Source organism: Cryptomeria japonica, chromosome 4 (genome assembly GCF_030272615.1).
Source record: "Cryptomeria japonica chromosome 4, Sugi_1.0, whole genome shotgun sequence".
In the NCBI taxonomy this organism is placed as follows: domain Eukaryota; kingdom Viridiplantae; phylum Streptophyta; class Pinopsida; order Cupressales; family Cupressaceae; genus Cryptomeria; species Cryptomeria japonica.
In genome coordinates, this window is record NC_081408.1 from 422258852 (window position 1) to 422281962 (window position 23111).

The 23111-nt window shown below is 38.1% G+C and overlaps 1 protein-coding gene across 3 annotated transcripts in view; it reads right to left on the reverse strand.

Annotated features, from left to right (window-relative positions):
• Positions 1–23111, reverse strand: part of LOC131030756 (light-mediated development protein DET1) — a 211882-nt gene that overhangs the window by 62524 nt on the left and 126247 nt on the right. For 2 of the 3 annotated variants that reach the window (XM_057961670.2, XM_057961684.2), the window contains exon 9: positions 18477–18572. The exons of the other annotated variant lie outside the window; for it this stretch is intronic. In XM_057961670.2, the coding sequence (XP_057817653.1) occupies positions 18477–18572 (96 nt within the window). The remainder of the gene's footprint in view (positions 1–18476; positions 18573–23111) is intronic. 3 annotated transcript variants of the gene reach the window in all.

The window sequence follows — 23111 nt, forward strand, 5'->3', positions numbered from 1 at the left end:
GCTGGTCCGCAACCCATGATTCCTTTTATTGGCAAACCATCAAAGCCTCCCCCTCTTGCAAGCACATAAATCACGTAGGAGCTCATGAAGAAGGATTGGGACTTCCTTTCTTTCAAATCTCTCAGTTGTTCGTGCAAGTAGTGGCTGATGAACCTGGCCCAATCCACTAACCCATTAGTATTCATGATTTCGCCGATGTAAAAGAACATCCATGGTTCAAAATTTACAGTATGTGAACATTCCACTATCCTGCTTAGCATCTTTCTCAGGTCCACATATTCCTGTTTGAATTCGAAGATAGTGAGAACCTTAGGCATTTTGGAGATATGCGGCCTAGGCTTTAGCAACCACTGTTTATTGATCATATCCACACATCTGCCAAGACCCGCTTCATAAACTACCTTAGCTCCATTTATGGTCATGTATCTCATGGAACGATTTGAAGGAATTCCGAAGGCTTCACCAATTGATTCTGGAGTCAATGTCGCTAGCAGCTCGCCATCTGACATTGAAATTGTCTTCCACTCCGGATTGTAATACTTTGCACATTCTAGAATCAAATTTGGACACTGGATAGCAGGAGGAAAACCAGCTGCTGCACCAATTCTGCTTTTGACAAACTTGACAACTATAGGAGATGGATTATGCACTATTGTTCCAAACATCTTGATCTTGAAGGCAGCCAAGTTGAGCGTGCCTAAATTTGTATCGCTAATCTCCTTCCACCTAGAAGCAATATTGGAATCAGGAAGGAATCCCTTCATCTCCGCTTTTATCTGTGCCTGCCTGGTTATGGTAGCTGCCTTGCTTGATTCTGCCATCCAAGAAAAGCTCCTTGAAGATGATGAAAAATTCTCTAAGTATGACTTTCTTCACCTCTTCTCCAACTCTTTTTTCTTGAAATTCGCACGTGAGAAATGAAATGTTACTTTATGTTTATATAGAATTTCTCAAATCATGCTACTAAATTGGGAAGCATCAGATTTGGCAATTGCATTCATTATGCGTCATACCTTCCCATTCACCACGCCATGCAAATGGAATTTCCCTCGTAGTTGAGTTCAAATTCGAAAATTTATCTTAATGCATTAAGTTGTGTGTCATACTTAGAATATTCCTTGCCAACTCACCAACTTTCATTTTTCTAATTTCAGAGGGAAATTGGAAGATTCTTTCACGATTCTCCTTATTTATCCGCTTGGCTTGACTTTTCCTACCTTGGAGGGAATTTTCCACGCTTTTTGACCATCTCCTATTTTTTAGGGATTTTCCTAAAATTTAGGACCCAGGTCCAGTAGAGAGAGAGATATATCACAATTCCAAATCTACAAAAATATCCGAGTTCTGATAATATTTGGTGTCTAAAATGGAAACTTTAAAAAAAAATTCCCGGGGGGATTTCTGCCTTTTCGTTCATCCTTGACCCTTGGATTTATCCTTTGCCTTGGAAATTTTCATCCTGAACTTTCAAACTTGATTGTGGAATTCATACTGTCGTGGAATTCCCTCATCATTTCCATGCCTTCGTTTTGAAGCTCATCTTTGTGGATTTCATTATATCATGGAATTTTGGTTTTCTTTGATTCTCTGTGACAATGGAGTTTTAGAGCCTGAATCTTCCCTAGGGCACAATTTTCCATAAGGCAAGGAATTCATCTTTTTTCATATTTTCCATTCCTACCTCCATTTGGCGCCTTGACTCTCCTATGGGAGTTGAATCCTCTAGGCCATGGAATTCAACTTCAAGTTTTTCCATGAGGACCTTAGATTAGCACCCACATCTAGCCTAGGGCGCTAAACTCACCTTCAAGGATTTTGAGCATTTTCAACTTTTCCATGCCACCCCTTATTTGGCACCCTATGACTTTCTTGGGCGAGATTTTGCCTAAGGCATGGATTTTCATGTTTCGGAGTTTTCCTGGACTTACCTCATTTGGCACCCTTCTCATGCTTTGGGCAGATTTTAACATATGCCAAGGAATTTGATGCATTTTAGATTTTCCAAGAGACACTGATTTTAGCACCCACCTCCAGTCTTGGGCACTAAAATCTCTTTGGCAGGGATTTCCACCTATTTTATGATTTCCATGCTCAATTGAATTTGGCGCCCTATCTTGCACTGGGGCGCTATTTTGCATTTGGCATGGAATTTGAAGTTGTTGAAGATTTCCTTGAGTGCCCCATTCCAGCACCCTATCTCCTTCCAGGGCACCAAATCCCCACTACCATGGTTTTTGGTACAATTTCATCATTTAGACTTATCAATCTTTGATGTCTTGGATTCAAGGTGCCATCTATGGATTTGAAGTGACCTTCCATACCCAGGTCATTTTTTGAGCTTTCCATTTCAGGACTTGATGCCAACACTTAGCCATATTTTGCTCACTCTGTCTGCTTCTAGCTTTCCAGATTCAGAAATAGTCGTGAATGTTCAATCTTCATTGCCTGCCTGAATGGTCCTGTCAAAAACAAACTTTCCAAAAATAGAAACTTTTCAAAATGTCAGTGCTAGACCCCAAAACAGGACGTCAAATGACTTACTAAAAATAGTAAGTTTGGTTTTTTGGCAAAATGAAGATATTTCGGGACACAGTAAAATCCCTAAAAAATAGAAACTCTCTGATTTCACTCAAATTTTACTGGGAGGTTCCTCGAAGGGTCCTAGTTCCATTTCCACACCCAGTTTTTCCAAAACCCTAACAAAAATCCCTAAAACCTAGGACTGAAGGCAGAAACCCTAAAACTGACAAAACAAGCCCTAGACTTGACCAAATTCACTCAAACGAAAAGCAGACTTACTCAATAAGACCCCCAGACACTTGCAAAGCAGAGAGACTAACAAGATTGCCACCAAAAGACCCCCAAAACCAAAACCAAACGACTGAGAGGGCCTAAAAAGTAGAGGGTCCTCATTTGGGATGGGGTGATGCGTGATTAGGTCACAATAGCAGTTAGCCTCCGAATTTGAGATGGACCTTGGCCTTATGCATTACTTCCCGGGATAGAAGTATGGCAAAGACCTGATGAGATCTTCTTGCGTCAAGGGAAGTACATTGTAGATATACTGAGAAGATTTGGGATGATCGACTGTAAGCTCATGGCTACACCAATGGAGACAAATCTGAAGAAGTTGAGTGACTCAACTTCCGATTCAAATTTAGTATATCCCACCATGTATAGAAAATTGATCGGGTCATTGATGTATCCAATCAATACTAGATTAGATATCTGTTTTGCAATAAGTGCTCTCATCTAGTTCATGTGTGAACCGAGACAGATACATTTGGTTGCAACAAAGCATGTACTAAGATACTTACATGGTACTATGGGATATGGCTTGAGGTATGCCTCCAGTGGGGACCTAAGATTACAGGGTTATTCTGATTCTGATTGAGCACGAAGTGTGGCTGATAGGAAGAGCACATCTAGGTGTTGCTAAAGTTTGGGGTCTGTCGTGATTTCCTGGTGTAGCAGGACGAAAACCACTGTGGCACTGAGCACGGTGGAGGCTGAGTATATTGTAGCAGCCCGTGAAGCAATATGGCTTCGAAAGCTCCTTGCAGGATTGTTTGGTCAGATATTAGAATTGACCGTGATTCACTGTGATAACCACACCTGTGTAAAGCTCTCAATGAATCCTGTATTTCATGATAGGTCGAAGCATGTGGAGATGAAGTACCATTACAACAGACATATGGTGTTGAGGAAAGCAATCCAGCTCCACTACATTCGTACTAATGATCAGATGGCCGATATCTTCACCAAGCCTCTTTCCAAGGTGAAGTTTGTGTACTTCCGAGACAAGCTTGGGGTCGTAGAGAATGCCTCCCTCGCTGAGGAGTCACAACATCATTAAGTTATTCTCCCTATGTCAGGGGAATGAATAGATCAATGAACTGATCTGTCATAGCGTATATTTCTTTGAGACAGAGAAATATGAGGTGAAAGCCCTTGTAGCGTATATTTCTCTAAGACGGAGAAATATGAGGTGAAAGCCCTTGTACAGTACACATCTCTGAGACTAAGTTGTGTTTCCCCACAAATTTGGTGTAGCCATTGTGGACGCCATGTTGAGAGAATCGATGGCGAGACATGATACCCTTGACTAGGACTCAAGAAAGACTTTTTCTATGATATGGACAAGTCCTTGCTAATAATACCTCCCTAACTAAGAGGGAGTGTTGATGTTTTTGGGTAGCTTTGGGAGGTATCACCCCGAAAGAATCCACAAGTCAAGTTGGCCTAATAAAGGAAAATTTAAGTTATTGTTAAATTAATATTATTAAGTCGGCTTAAGTGAAAATGGCGCCTAACTCACTCTTGGTTTGAATAAATAGAGGAGAGACTCTTCTCATTTAAAAGCATTCATTCATATTCACTGGAAAACCAAGAAGGAGATTCACTATTCTACACAAAGGTTCACTATTATCCTCAGAAGTTCGCTATTGGGTTAAATTACTGTACTCTACCTATCTGGGCATAGTTCTTGAGTGTTGCTTTTGCACTGTTGTACTTGGATCATCATTAGAAAAATTTTGTTGGGTTTTTCTCCCTTGAGTAAAAGGGTTTTCCCAGGATAAATTATTGTGTTCATCGTTCTACATCTGCTTACTGTTTATATCTAATCTTAAAAACACAACAATTTAGGCCGAAGAGTAGAAGTACCAACAAGTACTGCACGATGAACAACATCATCTGGGATATCTAGAGCAAACTCATCTAGATGTAGATCCAAATGTTCCTAAGGAAAGTTGGGTGGTGCAATGTCATGCCTAGGAGACCCCACAACTGTAGAGTCATTTGAATCCCTCCCATCAGGTGGAGCTGAGGGAAGGCGAACACCCATATCTATAGCCTTCGAAGGCTATTCCTCCATGCTCAAAACAAGAGAAGAAGGCTGAAAAGGCCCTCCTTCATCAAATACCACATCTCAATTGAATATGTGACGCTCAGTGTCTACATCAATCAACCGATAAGCCTTGTGGTTATCACTGTAGCCTATGAACATCAATTTTTGACTCTTGGAATCCAGCTTTGTGTGCTTGGAATCTGGAATCCAAACATAAGTAGTAGAGCCAAAACTTTCAAATGACTGATTTTGGGCTTCCTGCTAGACCAAGCTTCCTCTGGATCATCTTCTTAACAACCTATGTGCGAGACTGGTTCAAAAGATAGACTGTAGTGAAGACAGCTTCCACCCAAAATTTCTTTGGAATATATCTATGCTCCAACATAGACCGAGCCATTTCAATGACTATACAATTCCTACGCTCAACAACATTGTTCTGCTGAGGGGTGTAAGGTGTGGTAAGCTAATGTTTAATGCCATGTGATGCACAAAAGTTGAAGAAATATGTAGAACAAAATTCTCCTCCATTGTCAGACCGAAGAGTGACTATCGGACAGCCAAACTCCTTATCCACTAAGGCCTTAAACTTCTGAAACATGCTAAACACCTCTAATTTTTGCTTAAGAAAATACACCCACATGTGTCTGCCGAAATCATCAACGAACAGTAGAAAATACCTGCATCCAATGACTGATGGAGTGTTCATGGGACCACAGATATCCGCATGAACCAACTAAGGTGTGGTAAGCTAATGCTTAATGCCATGTTGATGCACAAAAGTTGAAGAAATATGTAGAACAAAATTCTCCTCCATTGTCAGACCGAAGAGTGACTATCTGACAACCAAACTCCTTTTCCACTAAGGCCTTAAACTTCTGAAACATGTTGAACACCTCTAATTTTTGCTTAAGAAAACACACCCACATGTGTCTGTCGAAATCATCAACAAACAGTAGAAAATACCTGCATCCAATGACTGATGGAGTGTTCATGGGACCACAGATATCCGCATGAACCAACTGCAATACCTTGGAAGCTCTCCAAGCATCACCATATGAAAACGGAGTACTATGCTGCTTTCCAGCCTGACAAGCTTCCTAAACTCCATGATTTTGAGTTTGAATCTCAGGTAATCCAACTACTAGATCCTCCCGAACCAACTCAAAGAGATAGTGAATATTCAAGTGCCCATATCATTGATGCTAAAGATTAATGATGGAAGTAACCTCGGCTGCCATGGCGTGCTCCCGATAATCACCAAAATCAACAAGTCTATAAAGACCATGATCCTCAATGCCAACAACAACTGTAGTGCGAGTCTCCCTGTCAATAATGTTGCACTTGTGCAAACTGAAGACAACATCCAGCTGTTGAGAATGATGCATAATCTGATTGACTGACTAAAGATTGAGCTCCATGCCTAGTACAAAGTATACATTGAGAAATATCAAATCTCTCCCACCAAATGAAATCTGAACGTTGCCCTTTCCAACAACAAGATACTCTTTGCCTCATCCAAAGATCATTGAATCAGTGAAAGACGAGTACTTTGTAAACCAACCTTGACGATGTGTGAAATGCTGAGAGGCACCAGAGTCAACGTACCAAGCTGATGATTTCACATCATCAGATGGGCATTGGGCCATGAATGCATAGAAGGCAGATTCCTTCTGGTCAAGATGCGTGGCAGAATTGGCCTACTGCTTAGACCCTCCCTATTTAGATTGCGCAAATGCCAACAACTTCTTGCAATCCTTCAACAAATGGCCAAACTAGTGACAGTAGTTACACTATACACTCTTCTTTGTCGAAGACTACTGAGGTTGACCTTGACCTTTTCCTTTTTGCTAGAAGGACTATGCTTTACCCTTGTTCTTATCCAAAGCTTTGGTTGTGAAGGCCTATTTAGTGGATGAACTAACCCTGCTTCCAAATTGTTGCTTCCATCGATCCTACTATGAAAGCTTGTTGTAGAGATCAAGAAACTTCAAATCAACACTAGTAGAAAAGATATTGAGCATATCAATGAAATGCTCACAAAATCAAGGTAGGCTTTTCAACGTGATCACTATCATATCCTCTTCCTCCATGATTCGGCCAATAGCCTCCAACTGGTCACATATGCCCTTGATCTTCGTAAGATGCAGTTGGATAGCTGTCTTCTCATCCATCATGATAGAAAACAATATATTATTCAGAAAGAAAGCTTGGCTCTTGTTGGATGTTTCATGAAGACCCTTCAAGAGATCCCAGATCTCTTTAGCTGTTTTCTCGGAAGGCACCTTAGGGAGTTGATCATCTGTGATGGACAACTTGATGAGCATGCCAGCCTCCCGATTTAGTGCATCATGTTTGTCCTGGTCTTCACCTACTATTGCAGGATGAGAAGCCATGCCCAAAAGAATTTGATCAAGGCAACGATACTCAAAAATTGTGAGCATGCATTGTTTCCAAGTGTTATAGTTGCGACCGTTGAACTTCGGACTGTGCTCCAACATGATGTTGGTCAAAGATGACATCACAGAAACCGAGATTGAACAAGTCAACTTTGTGAAGGCACAAAAAACAAGATAGAAGAATCTGCTTAAAAATCAAAACAAAAACAACCACACAAATTTGGGCACCAAACCAAAGGCATAAAATTCTAGCACGGAACCTAAGGCATAAAATTCTGGCATGAAATTTTGGAAAACCCAGAAAATAAAATTTCCTACAAATCTGAAACATGTAATTTTTTGAAAAAATCTGCACAAAAACAATATCTGATTTTTCTTAAAAAAAATCAGGCAAAAAAACATTAGAAAATAACACGATTTGAAAAAAAATCGTTGTTGAAGCCCTAGGTTGTGGTAGGGTTCAAAAACCCTAGCCACTGTCACAGGTCGGGAAAAAAAATTGTCGCCGGAAAAAAAGTCTACAGAAGTCGCAAGTCGTCAGAAAGTCTAGACGCAAACAAATCCAACAAACAAAAATCATGAAAAAAAGACCGTTGCGTCTAAAAGGGGACCCTGGACATCATGTGGGCTTAGCTCTATCCACTGAAAAAACCACGTTGCAAAGAAACGCGATAAAATCTCGTCGTCATCGTGCAAGTTGCAGAGAAGCTGCCACTTAAGAAAAAATCACGAAATATAAACACCACAACAAATTTTTGAAAATTGCCCAAAAACACAGTGAAAATAGCCAAAAACCCTAGCCGAAAATCACGCCCAAAAACAAACGCACAACAAGCACAAATCTGCAGAAAAAATCTACTGAAGAATAAATTCGCCCAGCAACATGAGCTTGATATTTTCTTTGCAAAAAAATAGACCCAAAAAAAAAAACTTTTACAAAATTTTCACTAAAAAAAATTCCAATAGGAAAATTTTTTTAGGATAATAAATTTTCCAAAAATTTCATTCATCCATGCTTTGATACCATGAAAAATAATTACAAGACGTATATAAAGAGAAATACAATACGGTGTTTTAAAAAGAACAAACTTTTGAACTGAAGCTAAAAAGCTAAACACTAAAAAGCAAACTATGCCTTCTAATAAAAGAAGCAATAGTTACACTAAACATATTAAAAAGCTAAATGACCATTAATAAAGAACTAAAGATAACTGATTAAAACATAATTAAATATTCTGATAATCTATTCAAAAATACCAAGATCAACCTCCTCCAATAGCATTTGCAATCTATAATTCTTAGGCATAAACTTGGAACTATTCTCTAGATGGCCATACTAAGACTAGTCATAACAAACCAAATAGATGATTGGAAATGACTACAAACTACCATCGGTAAGGATCTACTCCAATCACTAGAGCACTTAGGGCATCCCAACCTACAACTTGTTAGCATTTTAATTTTTCCTTTCAAGACAACATAAAATGGGTCCCCCTTGTATTAAAGATAAAACCCTAGAACTATAAACAATTGGTTTTGTTAGTATATAATACAAAGTTACAAACAAACTTAAAACAAAGGGCTGTCATTTTGGCTCTCAAGAAAGGTCACAAGGCTTATCACACTTTTAAGCAAGATGAGAGATTTTAAAGAAAACTATCTAAATGGCTAACAAACACACACTCTTCTAGCCAAAAATGTGAGTAGGACACAGAGTTTGAATTGGATTAAGCACATGTAGGATACTATGAATTGACTACAAAGATTTGTATACAAATCCAACAAAACCCAAACCAATTATTCCAGTAGTATAGAGCCAGCTAAACCTATTAACGAACTAGTCACTACCTTTCCTTATATATAAGTTGGCATATCCATCATGTCTAACATGCTTGAAAACCTCCTCTTGCAGGCCCTACAGAGGTGTTGTCTAGAATTGATGATAAAAACATTAACAACCACTAGAAAGAATTACTCAACTCAACATAGAAAAATTTGTATGACTAGAACACAACCTCTCACAAGTTCAAATCTCTTCAATCACTAAAGACTCTTGGGTATTACACCAATTGGAATAAATCAGCTACCTATCTCAAGTTAAAATTAGCCTTCAAATTACTATAAGATCTTGGGCATCAAAACCAACATTGTATCACAGGTTCTTGTGCCTTTCACAGCCGATGCCTGATATCCACTAAAACCCTTCAACAAATCCCTCCGACGGGCAGCATTTCTTTCCATCCATAGCAACCTTGGAAGATTTCATGTTCTTCGCTTTGATAGCATGTTAATTTTAAGACCATGGTAACTGGTAAGTAAATTCTGTACTAAGAAAATTTAATCCTAAAACTAGGTAGCTTAAAACACGAGAACTTTAATCAAACAACAATCTATGAATATGCTAACATACAAACATATATTGCTGAAAAAATGAACAACAAATACACAATACTAAATTCTTGAGCCTGCAATTGTCTTCTCAATAAAACTGCAAAGAAATACACAACACTGGAATAAAATTTTAGAAAAGAGACTCTATATGGATCAAAATCAAAATTAATAACATGTGTCCTTTAAACAGACAACCACGCCAAGAATCTAAGAGAAACTAGATGAAGTGTTGTTGTGACCATTTCACACATCGCCCCATTAGAATGGGGACCCCCTCTCTTTTTGGCTTTTGTTTTGCTTTCTCTCTGCTCTTAGGGTTTTGAGTGAGTGAGTGGTCTGTCTGGGCTAGGGCTAAACCTTAAGGGTTCCTTTTGACGTCATTCAAGCTAAGTCCAGTCAAATTTTGGAAAATTGTTAGGTGTCTTCCTGAAGAATTGAGATTGTTGGAATAGGGTAAACCTTTCAGGGGAGTCAAATAGGTCTCAGGTTAGGTCTAGATTGAAGGTTTTTAGGGTAAGATCCAATTTGTTTCCAGGTCTGAGTCAGTTAAGCGTGGTCAGTGAGGAAAGTGGGTCTAGTGGGCTAAGTTAAATAAGTAAAGAAATAGATCAAGAGCCTGATAATGTCAAATTCGCTCTTGACCCTTGCTGAGGGCCCAGGGCAGAATTCCTTGTAGACTGGATTTCCTTCGCAATTTTGGCTAAGTGTTAACATATTTGAAGGAGAAATTGTGTATTCTTGCCCGGAGGGGTTTTTGATCAATTTTTGGAAAGTGAGATGATGCCTGAAATAGAGAGGTCGCTCCTGACCCTTGCTGAGGGTCCAGGGCGAACTTCATCCTAAACACAATTTCTTGTTTTTTGATGGATTTGCTAATTGGTTCCTGACCTTGAAAATGACCTAACTCTGCCTTGTGAGGTGGTTGGAGACTTAAATTTTGAGCAGTTTAGCCTAAAAGGGTAATTTCACTCCTAACACTTGCTGAGGGTCCAGGGCGAAAATGTTGTTTAAAGCTTATTTGTCACTGACTTTTCTAACTTGTTTTGTGCAGGGTCTCCCAGAAGGATGATTGGACGTGACTTGATGCTTTTGAAGGTTTGAAAACATGAAAAATGATGGATTTTGGGGAACTAAGGGCAAATCCGCTCCTGACCCTTGCTGAGGGCCCAAGGCGAAATTTTGATTTCCCTCATTTTGTAGTAAAAAGAGACCAAGTTTTGAACATGAATGGAAAATGGATGACTTTCTCCACCCGCCTGAAAGAGTTTTAACTTGAAATGATGAAGGATCTCGTTGAAAACCTCAAAATCGCTCCTGACCCTTGCTGAGGGTCCAGGGCGAAAAATCTTATGGGGGTCACTTCTAGCCTTGTTTGGTCGATTTGAGATGTCAAAGGCATGATGAATGATGAAATGAACATGATGAAGCCTCCAGACTTGTTTGAAGATGAAGAGATGAAGGAGTTTTGCCCAAGAAAGGTAAATTCGCTCCTGACCCTCTCTGAGGGTCCAGAGCGAAATTCTTTACAAGAGCATTTTTTGACTTTTCTTGGACATGAAAACCTATTCATAGCGCAATACAAGATGAAATCTTCCTGAGCAAAGAGGTTTTAGGATGAAAAGTGAAGCATTTTGGTCTAGATGGCAAAATTCGCTCCTGACCCTTGGAGAGGGTCCAGGGCGAAATTCTAAAAAGCACATTTTTATTGCAAAGTCAAAATGATTCTTATGGTTGGAATGGATGAGAAAAGGCATGATTTACCCATTGAAGATAATTTGGATGATCAAAGAAGAAGCAATCAGGCTAAATAGGGAAAATCGCTCCTGACCCTTGCTGAGGGCCCAGGGTGAAAAACCTAACATTGGACCTTTTCCTCCAAGTTTGAACGAAGCTAAGCCTAGACACGAGTTGGAAATGATGTTTGAATTGTCTTGAAGTGAAGAAAGATTGTCGAGAGTGAAGGTTTTTGAAGGCAATTATAAAATTCGCTCCTGACCCTTGGAGAGGGTCCAGGGCGAATTTCCAAGGTTCTCTCCTTTTTTTGTGGAATTAAGACAAAATCTTGCTTGGATAGGTGAAGGACGTGTTGTGTTATGCCTTAGAGGCGATTTGGAGTCTAAAGAATGAAGGAATATGCCTAAAACCAAAAAGTCGCTCCTGACCCTTGCTAAGGGTCCAAGGCGAAAATCATAAAATCAACATATTTTCTTCAAGATTGTGCTAAGGCAAGGTTAGGCTAAGGTGAAAAGGCCTTCAAAAGCATGATGAATAATGATTTGCCTTTAAAATTTGATGATTTTGAGCCAGGGTACAAAAATCGCTCCTGACCCTAGGAGAGGGTCCAGGGCGAAAATTCGAAGACCTCTCATTTTACCTTGCAACAACAAAGCAAATTTGGATGGGATGGATGAGGAAAGACGTTGCCCAGTGATGAATAAAAGTTTCAACGAAAGATGATGATGGATTGAGCCTAAGTTGCAAAAATCGCTCCTGACCCTAGGAGAGGGTTCAAGGGAAAAGCTCCAAAATCACACTTTTGCTCCTAAGTTGGATAGAGCTAAGACTGGAATTCAGTGAGAAGACTTATTTGAGATGTCTTGAAGGGATTTTGAACTTTGAAAAATGCCAATTTTGAGTCAAATTAGGAAAATCGCTCCCGACCCTTGGAGAGGGTCCTGGGCGAAATTCCTCTAAAAGGCATTATGTCCTTCAAGATTTTTGATGAAGTAACTCAATTGTCCAAGGAAATAGATCTTTGAAATTGCGTTGAGGGTTCAACAATCAAGCTAAGGGTGGATTACAACCTAAAATGAAAAAATTGCTCCTGACCCTTGGAGAGGGTCCACGGCGAAATCTTCATTTCCACCTAAATTCCTCATGCAAAATGTCAAAATTTGAAGTGCAACACCTTAACTGGATATGAATTTACCCTCTAGGAGATTTTGGAGTCAAGATGCGAAATATTCAAGGCTAAAATTGGAAAATCGCTCCTAACCCTTGGAGAGGGTCCAGGGCAAAATATTTGCAAGCTTCATTAAGCCTTGTTTAGACATGAATATTCCCCAATTTGCACTAGATCGCCAAAATTGCTAAATTTGAGGCATGTCGAAAATTAAATTTAAATTCGCATTAATTTAAAGGCATTTGCATTTAATAAATTAATTTTAAGCCTTGAAAAAATCAAAATTTTATCTTGGGAGGCATTTAAAATTAATTTTTTGAATTAAAAATAAGTGCTCAAGGCATTATTTTGCCTTTATTTTGCAAGTCGGCCACCCTTTTGGAGATTTTATTTATTTTTTTACCCCTTTTTTTGCCAAGTCGGCCTTGTAAGGGAGTAGGGTGAGCGCTCTATATATTGGAGGAGTATTGCTTCACATTTCAAATCATTCAATCATTCCTTTAAGTGCGAAATTGGAGAGCAAATTGGAGGTGCGAAATATAGCTTGTTTGAAGCGAATTTCTATTGAAGGCTAAGGAGGGTGGAGTTTATTCTTTTGAAGCTAGAGGAGGCGCAATTCATCCAAGAGAGGGCTATGATTTAAACTTTGCCTAGCGAAATCCATTTTTTCTTGCATCATTTTCAAGATCTTAGAGTTTAGTACTCAAGGGAGGTATGGCGAAATTGTCCTAACATCCTTGTTCAAGATTTGATTTTTGGACACTTTTTTAGAAAAGTCTAAGTATTGATTGGTTAATTAGGAAATGATAACTCTAGATTTATCATGAAGTTTCTTAATTAATATCTTAAATCTTCCTTTTGAGTCTTAATTTCTACACTTCAAGATATAATGCTTGAGAACTAATTTCGAAATGTTGTGTAGGTATCAAGATGGCAACTCCAAAGGCAGGAGCATCTACTAGTCGCCCAGCTCTCATCAAGGAAGATCAAAAGAATGACGAATTGGAGACCAGGATCGTGTCCAAATGGAGTAATATCGGAGATACCAACTTGAGAAACTTCAATGTGAAGAAGTTTCGAGAGGTCCCCTACATTGGCAAGCCATCACCTATTGCGAAGAAGATAATTGAAAGTGGCATCATCAAGGCGGCAGGTTTCCCTCCAGCAGTCAAGTGTCATGAGCTGATGATCGAGTGTGCCCGCCACTATGACTCACAATCAAGGTCGATCGTATCCAAGGAAGGGAACACCTTAGCTTACCTTTCAGAGGAAGCTATAGGTGAGGCTCTTCATCTTCCAATTCATAAAGATATGATTTACAAAAGCTTAGAAGGAGCCAGGTCAATGTATGAAGATGATCCCGACCCCTGTCTGAATCTCATCAATAAAAATTGGTTGCTCAAAAGTCGGCCTCGCCTGAGCAAGATTCCCAATACTCCACATAGGGTCGACTTCCAGGAGGAATACAGAGATTTGATAACTTTGCTCAATCGAGTTATAGGGGCTCCTCAAGCCTTCTACTTCGAAAAGTGGATGTTTTTCTTCATTCAGGTGATAGTCCAAGGAAAAGGAATGCTTCATTGGACCAGAATTATTAGTAATAGTCTGGATGTGCAGTTGAGAAGGCTAAGACCTACCAAATCATTCCACATGAGCTCATATGTTATATATGCCTTGATCAGGAGTTTTGAGTATGCAAGGCTACCTCACAGAGGAGTGATCGGAAGAGGACCTGGAGAGGTGAGAGTTTGTGACTCTTATGTTCATTTGCATCATCCGCCTAGAAGTGACTACAAGTTAGTCAATGGTACCTTCACGATGAACATCACTAGGATATTGCAAGGTGGGATTCATAATCGACTGTCTCTGGATGCACAAGAACTTGTGAAGAAGTATGGTGCATGGTTCATCCAGTTTCAAAAGTTTACATACATCAAAGTTCATGGGTGTCCTTCACCTCCTTACATGTTGCCGAGGTATCCTACAGACAGGATAGTGCTACTTGAGGTAACTAGACAGTTGGCAGCTTATGCGAAGGCATCCAGACACAAGCATGGAAATGGAATTCCCATGCCCATCATATTGGGGAATTCAGTTGAGGTATGTCCTAATACTCAAGCCTCGGAAGATGCAGAGAAGGAATTATCTTTATATTCATTCACATCCTTTGCCTTGCGGGAGAATTTTGATCCTTACGGTTATATGGAGGAGACAGCCGGTAAGAAGTACAAACATGAGTTTCAAGTGGAGGACTTTTGGATGAATCTCCCAAGTGATTTAGAGGTTAGAAGGAAGATGCATTCCAGGCTACCCTTAGATTTCATCAGGAAATGCAAAGTTTATAGAGTAGCTGTCAAGCTCAGGATAATGGTAGACATCTCCAGTCGTCTTATGACAAAGAAGACAAAGCAGTGAAGATAGATTGGAATGAGCCTGAAGTTTTAGACTTGAGAGCTTTGATGGCTCCTGTTTTATCATGTACTCACAGATCGGTGGATGTACAGCATCAGAAATTGAGAGAGCAGAATATGTCAATGACTTTTACTTTGGAGGCAAGACCAGAAGAAGGAGAAGCAAGCGTGAGTGAGAACACTTCCCATCCTAGAGGTGCAAAGAGGAAAGAAAGACCTGAGAAAAGGGAATCTTCCAAGAGGAAGCAAGAGGCCAATCGTGATCACCCATCAAGCACATCTTCTCGACATGAAAAGAGGGCCAGCCAAAGAGAAGGTCAAGGGAAGATGGTACCTGAAGTTGATGAATCTATGGAATCTATGGTACAAAATAACAAGCCAGAAAAGGGACAGACACCTCAACATTCATCAGGTCAATCTCCCCAAGTTGATGAGCTACATGAAGAGAAGAATGATGATGAAGCGACATCTCCTCTCTGAGAAGAAGAACCACTGCCTAAAGAAATACAAGTGAAAGAAACAAGATCCGCCATCCCTGATTGGTTAAAAGAGAGACTGACAAGGGTGATTGTGGTTGAAGAGGAAGAAGATGTATTTGATTTAGAAAGCCTCATAGGAAATTCTCAAGAGGTAATGGAAAAGAAGAAGGCCACAAAGATGTCCAAAGTAATAAGGGATGAGACAGGATCCAGGAAATTGCAAATTGCTTCACTAGTGGTGGACAAGTATGAGGATGTGATTCTTGCAGATGAGTATGACTTAGAAACATTTGAGCTTGGTCCACTCACTACCGAACAAGCGATGGAAGAGGCAACTGATTCATTTGAAGCACTTAAAGACAAACTTAAGGAAGAAATGGAAAAGAATAGGAAACTTGAGAGAGAGAGAGGTGCTTGGAGAGGCTATTTTAGTCATCTCAATCAGCCTTTGAGACGTCAGGATCCAGCAGTATCTCCTTTACAAGCACTTCCTCTTGAATCAGTTGGCGAGGCAAAAAGGGTCAAGGGCTTGGTTCATCTTATGAGCTCTTGGATTGATAAATCCCACACGGTAGCAGTTGAATTTGCAACAAAAATGATGAAGACAATTCATCGAGCTATCCAGGTCCTTGAGAATGTCCATAATCTCATGATAACTGTAGCCACTTTCACTCACACTAGAGATGTCATCATTCCTAACCTGCAAGTAATAAGACAAACACCAAGACGGATCCTGGCACAAGAAAAGATAATGGATGGAGGAACTCATAACCTCCTACAGTGGTCAGCTCTGCTCCAGATGAAGGAGGTCCTTTTTGAAGACATCAGCACCAAATGCAGTCAAGTTGAAGGTATCATCCATCCAATTCAAGATAAGGTGTTCGAGGTGTTGTGTACCATCCTTGGCAGGCGGATCGAGATTGAGACAGATGTGGACATCCAAGAATTGGAGGAGAGAGTCAAGGTCATCTTTTGCAAAGAGGAGAACGTCATCACAGATGAGCAACGAGATCTAATGTTCACTACCATGCTCCTGATTGAGAAGATCAAAGAACTCGAACCTGGATGGGAAACAGCTCTTCTCACTGCTTTTGATCAGGTCATTCACTTGGAAGAACGAATGAAGAATCTTCCTAAGATTCCTATTGCTGAGATTGAAGGAATTGTGTCCAGATTCGTTGGATATGCTAAGAAGGAGCATAGGAAAGGAAATAAAGTTCTAGAAGAGAAGTTGTTATAGGATGATGTGGCAGCTTAATTCCTATTGGTCTATGTTTCCTCGACATTTGTGCCAATTAAATATTTGGCTATGCATTTAATAATGTTCATATAAATGGGGACCTTTTTGTAACAAACCCTAATTAGGGTTTAGGTGTCAAAATCTCAGCCGTTGATCTTCTTTCGATCTGGGCCATTCATTGTATTTGAGGATGCTATATATACCCTCACTCATTTTCATTTTGAGAGTAGTTAGAAGTTAGAGAAGAGAGAGCTTAGAGAAGAAAGTTATTGTGTAGCAAGATTGAGTAGTGAAGAAAAAATTTTGAACAATTGTTGTCTATTTGGCTTTGAGATCAATAAAATATTGAAGTTATGGTGTTTTATTGCAATACTTGTGGCTATCTTCATGATTGTTTATCTTCTTGAATCATTCTCAGTCGAAGTAGTATTTAAGTTTAAGTTTGAAGGACTAAGTGTTATGCTTGACCTTTGGTGAGATTCATGTTCCAAACCACTAGCTTCTTACTGATTGTAAGGACACCTTGTGTGGTCAACTGGAGATATTGAGATTGCTTAAACATTCAATCATTGTTGAAATATTGATATGCATCTTTATGATAGTATCTATATCCTTGATGATTTGAACATCACTAAATCACTTTAGAAGATCGCATCAATTCCAGTAGAGTCGTAATTCCTTGGCAATACTGAAATTGGTAGAGTCTTACCAAGTCTAGCCTACATTGAGTCATTCTTAGGAGTAGATTAGAATTCATCTCTTGAAACCCTTGTCTTTTGTTATTTTTTGAGAATCTGTTAGTATTAGGAAAATCCTGTTCCTGCAATCAAAAAGAGCATGACACAGACAAGCTTTCTCAGAAAGTGCGTAAGACCCCTTGAAGAAACAACATTTACAACGACCATTGGTGCTTATCCACACGTAGAGATCCTACAACGAAGAACCTTGAAGTCACCCTGATTGATCCTTTTCGCGATATCTTCAGCATTCAGAGGCTTTAATCAAGAGACGATAAGGTACCATTTGGGTATTTTATTCTATGTTTGGTTGTGTACAAAATACACGTCAACAAGTGTCAAGTAAAGCTCCAAGTTCAATTTACAACTCAATGGAATGACACTCAGTTTGACTAATCAATTAACCTAATCTAACAACTAACAACTCCACCAATGTAGTTATGACCAAGTTACATCCACAAATCACTCAAGTCTCAAGTAGTTAACTAGGCATTAATCTCAAAGAAGACTCCTTACATAAGTGGGAATTACTATCCTACATAATTGTGTCCTCTTCTTGCTGATCCCCACATCACAGAAACCAAGATGAACTCCACCATCACTTTCGTGCATGCTGATGCAATTCTTGACTACATCTTCAACCCACCTGCACACAGGCCAAGGCTGCTGCCGGGCATGCTTCTGTGCTGAGGGTAAACTGCAGTGTACTACTGCACTGCTTAAGGAAGAGTACCGTCAGAGCAATACAGGTAGAACTCTCTCTATCTGTCTGACTGTATATCTATCTATTATCTATACACAAACACGTATCAAAGTAATAAAACTAACAAATGAAATTAGCTAAACAGTAAGCTATATCAGTCAGCCTTATGTCCCAGGTTTGTAGACAAAATTCAGTGGGGGAAACCCATTTTAAAACAATACAAACATGATAAAGATTTCTTCTCAATTTATAGACACTCAGTTCAAATTATGTTAAGCTTAGTTTCAATGTTAACAACAAATGAAAAATTTTGATCTCTTAACATAATCAAAGACTATTACACAATCTCATACATCACAATAATTTACCTTCTCATCAAAGTGAAAAAGGGATTGGTCAAAATACGGAGAAGGACTCTGTGACTGAGAATTAAAGGGTAGAGATGTCAATGTCTTCCTCACAAGCTGCAATCCAAAAATAAAAAGGTGAAATATCAAACGCTTTTCCATACAAATGCAATAAAAAAATTCAGCTGTATCAAGCATAAAACTTACAAGTACTAGTTATTAAAGAATTAGGATCACTGAATGCAGAATCATAATGTAAAGCATCAGATAACAAACTAGAATATATATTCTAGCAATAATGGTTGAATGAAGATTAACAGTAAATTCGTACCAATGGAAAAAATAAGCACTTAATGCATTATAGTAAATCCTAGGGTTTTACAGATATTTGAGGAAGAACTTCTGAGTGATATTGTTGTATTTTTTTGTAGCTTTGATTTTATTAGAACAATTAATTCTTTTAGTCAGTTACCTTTTTAGTTGTTCTATAAATGGTTATTTAATTAGTCATTTAGCTTTTTAGTTCATTTAGTCTTTAAGTGCAACTATTGCTTCCTTTATAAGAACGCATAGTTAGCTTTTTAGCTTTATTTAGCATTTTAAGATGAAGCTTTAGTTTAACAGTTTGTTCTTTTTAGAACACCATCTTCTAATTCAATTATTTTTCATGGTATTAAAGCATGGATAAAAAAATTTGAAAAACTTATAATTCTAAAATTTTTCCAAATGGAATTTTTTTTAGTGAAGTTTTTTTTAAAAAAATTTAGGCCATTGTTTTCTAGAAATTTTCAAAGGTTTATTCCTTTGGAAACCGCAAGTATTTTTGCAGGTAGTGTTTTAGCTGGACCTCTTGTTTCAGTTATTGGACGGTGCGATTTTCGTGTTTTCTTACATTGTGTTTTTTTACCAACCGTCGAGACTAGTTTTTTGCAAATTTAGGCCATTGTTTTCTAGAAATTTTCAAAGGTTTATTCCTTTGGAAATCGCAAGTATTTTTGCAGGTAGTGTTTTAGCTGGACCTCTTGTTTCAGTTATTGGACGGTGCGATTTTCGTGTTTTCTTACATTGTTTTTTTTTACCAACCGTCGAGACTAGTTTGCCCCGATGTTTTGTGACTCTTGGCACCACAAGTTTTTGCATCTATTTTGGGGGACAAAGTCGCATGTTAACCCTTCCACGTTTTTTTTTTAAAGAGAGATTTTCATGGCAAGGTTCTTCGAAATTCTACATCATGATTTTTGAGGTCCTTTCCAAGAGTGTTCTTCCTTTTTCCGTGTTTTTTTGGGCCCACATTTCGCGGATTTTTGCTTTGCCTAACGGTTTTCATTTGGATGCATTTTTTTTCCACGGGAAGAATTTTCTAGGCAGCCACATCTGATTTCTTGAATGCCGCGACAGGGTTTTTTTCAGCGATGATTTTTTTTGGGATGTTCCTCAACCTTCGACGACACTTTTTCCACAGGATTTTGCAGCAGCGGTATTTGCGAATTTTTCAGGGCGGGAGGGATTTTTCCGACCAATGTCAAGATTTTTCGAAACTTTGCATGACCGCCATTTTAGCGTGCGCCTGTATTGTGATCTAGCTTTTTCAGCCCTGCCTCGACCTAGGGTTTTGGCAGATTTTTGCAAAAATGCAAGCTTGTGTTGATGGGTTTTGCACGATTTTCTTCCCACAATAATCGTGATTCTGGGGTTTTTGTCCTCAAAAAAATATTTTTGGGGTTTTCTTAATTTTTTCCATAAAAATTATTATTTTGGGTTTTCTAATTTTTTTGGCCTTAAGAAATCATGGGAGGGTTTTCACATTTTTTTCCTTGAAAATTGTTTGTTGGGTTTTCACGATTTTTTCCTCAAAAATTGTTTGTAGGTTTTCACAATTTTTTTCCCTCAAAAATTGTTTGCTGGTTTTCACGATGTTTTCCTCAAAAATTGTTTGTGGGTTTTCACAATGTTTTCCTCAAAAATTGTTTGAGGGTTTTCACGATGTTTTCCTCAAAAATTGTTTGTGGGTTTTCACGATTTTTTCCTGAAAAATTGTCAATGGGTTTTCAAGATTTTTTCCTCAAAAATTGTTTGTTAGGTTTTCACGATTTTTTCCTCAAAAATTGTTTGTGGGTTTTCACAATTATTTCCTCAAAAATTGTTCGTGGGGTTTATAATTTTTTCCTTAAAAATTATCATCTATAATTTGTGATGTTCGCATGGGAATTTTTGGTTATTTGGGTTTTACCAATTTTTCCCACAAAAACGATGATTTGTAAATCCAGTTTTCAAGGTTTGACGGTTTTTTCCACAAAAATCATGCTTTGTTGCATTTAGTTCTGGGTTGCACTTGGTGTTGCGAGGGAAAACATCTGCAACCGTGGTATCTTGCAATCTATTTTCGAGTTGTTGGAGCAAACAGTGCTCAGTACTCTTCTACAAAAATTTTTGCAGTTTTTGCCAAAATCGTGTTTGTTGCTCTTTGGAGGGTTTGCCGATTTTTTCTCAAAATCATGGTTTCAAGCTCAGTAATTCGCGTGTGACAACTCTATGATTTGTGTGTGAGGGTTACATCAGTCGGATGGAATCAGCTATTCTTGGTCATTAACAGTTTATAGATCCTAGGAGGGTCTCCGCAACAGCAAAGTGTTCTTGTGTTTGTGATCAAAAGACTTGCAGTGTCTTCTGTCGGATACTTAGTTGATACAATAACCATTAAGGGAGTGTATTAGAATAATTAATTCTTTTAGTCAGTTACCTTTTTAGTTGTTCTATTAATGGTCATTTAGTTAGTCATTTAGCTTTTTAGTTCGTTAAGTCTTTTAAGTGCAACTATTGCTTCTTTTATAAGAACGCATAGTCATCTTTTTAGTTTTTAGCTTTTTAGCTTTATTTAGCGATTTAAGCTTTTTAGCTTCAAGTTGAAGCTTCAGTTTAACAGTTCGTTCTTTTTAGAATATCGTCTTGTAATTCAATTATTTTTCAGATTTTTTATATAAGCAAATTTGTGCAGTGAAATTGTGTAGTTTCCAATCCCTTTATTCTTGCGGTCATTTATAGTTTGAATATTCAAAGTGATTTTTTGTCCTTGCTGAACATATTTCATGTGTATTCGAGAATATTGTGAAACTCGGATATTTAGAAGATGGCCCAAAACTAATTTAGTGTCACTAGTTATAAGACATGACCTGTCACCTCGTACATAAATGGCTTATTGTACATGTATGTTGATTCATATTTCTATTGTGGGGTTTTAACAAATTATATGCTCTTTCTTATTTAATATCCAAATATATATAGATATTATATTGAACCGTACCTACCTAGTAGAAACATTTCAAGTAGTACCAAAGCCAATTAAAACTCTTCCTGTCCTTGGACCCCAAACCAATTGTTCAGTTATATTTCTAACACGTCCCGTGGTTGGCAATTGCTTTAGTTTGTGGCCAAATTAGACCTAAAATTTTGGGAATAAAATTTTTTTTTTTGTAAAACAATTATTAAATAATTTTCTGTAACGTTTAATCAAGAGCAGCGGTTTAATTCAAAAAAGATTTTACAACTATAATAATGCTTTAAAATCTATTAAACTAGGAATAATAATATATTACATTTTAAGAAAATTGTTGGATCCTTTAAAAATAAAAGAGTTGGAACAAAATGTTAAATTAATAAGAAAGAGTCAAAAGCTCAAAACGCATAAAATACTTATCATTTTGAAAGATCAATACAAACTATGTACAAGAAGTTGAAAGGTTCAAGAAATGAGCTCCCCAATTGTGGTTCTCAACCAAATGCAATAAGAAATCTTAAAATGGTGCGGAGAACCCCCCAGCCATAGTTCATAAAATTTAGTTTTGATAATGCAGCTAAAGGCAACACCAATTTGACAAGAGATGGATTAGCAAGTAGGTGGGGTTTTTTCGCAGTCTGTCAAATCATGTGATGTTCTATCAAGATTCAACCAGTAAGAGGGGGATTAGTTTTTCAAGACATCATTTTCAACCAATACTTCTCTTTGCACTAGATGTAAGGTAAACACAAACAATCATGTCCATGCTAGGTCTCTCCTATAGGGATTCCAATCTGCTCTTCTAAATAGATGTAAGAACCTTCTTGATAAAGATAGCCACCAACAATGAATATAAGTAAAGAAATAACAAGATGAACAAACTATCCATTATGAAATTACAAGTAAATAAAACATCCTGAAAAAACATAATTGAATCCTGATGATTTATCTATGTTTTGTTGAATCCAGATAAATTTTATCTCTGTATAGTCGAATACTAATGAAACATTACATAAGAGGTGAATTAGTTTTTCAAGGTATCATTTACAACCAACACTTATCTATGCCCTAGATGAGGTGAACATAAACAATCAATTTCATGCTAGGCCTCTCCTATTGGGGTTTCAATCTGCTGTCCTAAAGAGATGGAAGAACCTTCTTGATGAAGATAGCCACCATGTTAGAACTTAATGTTATTAGAACTCATTATCTACATAGCATTTATATATTGTTCTATTATAAGGTTATTAAACATGATATATATTATATTCTAGTATGCATATCCCCTTTAAAATAATTATAGCTGAATAAATATTAGATTATTGATTATTTAAAAATGGTAGTTTTGAATAGGCGTGTTCAATGCCTTCTTAGGTATTTTG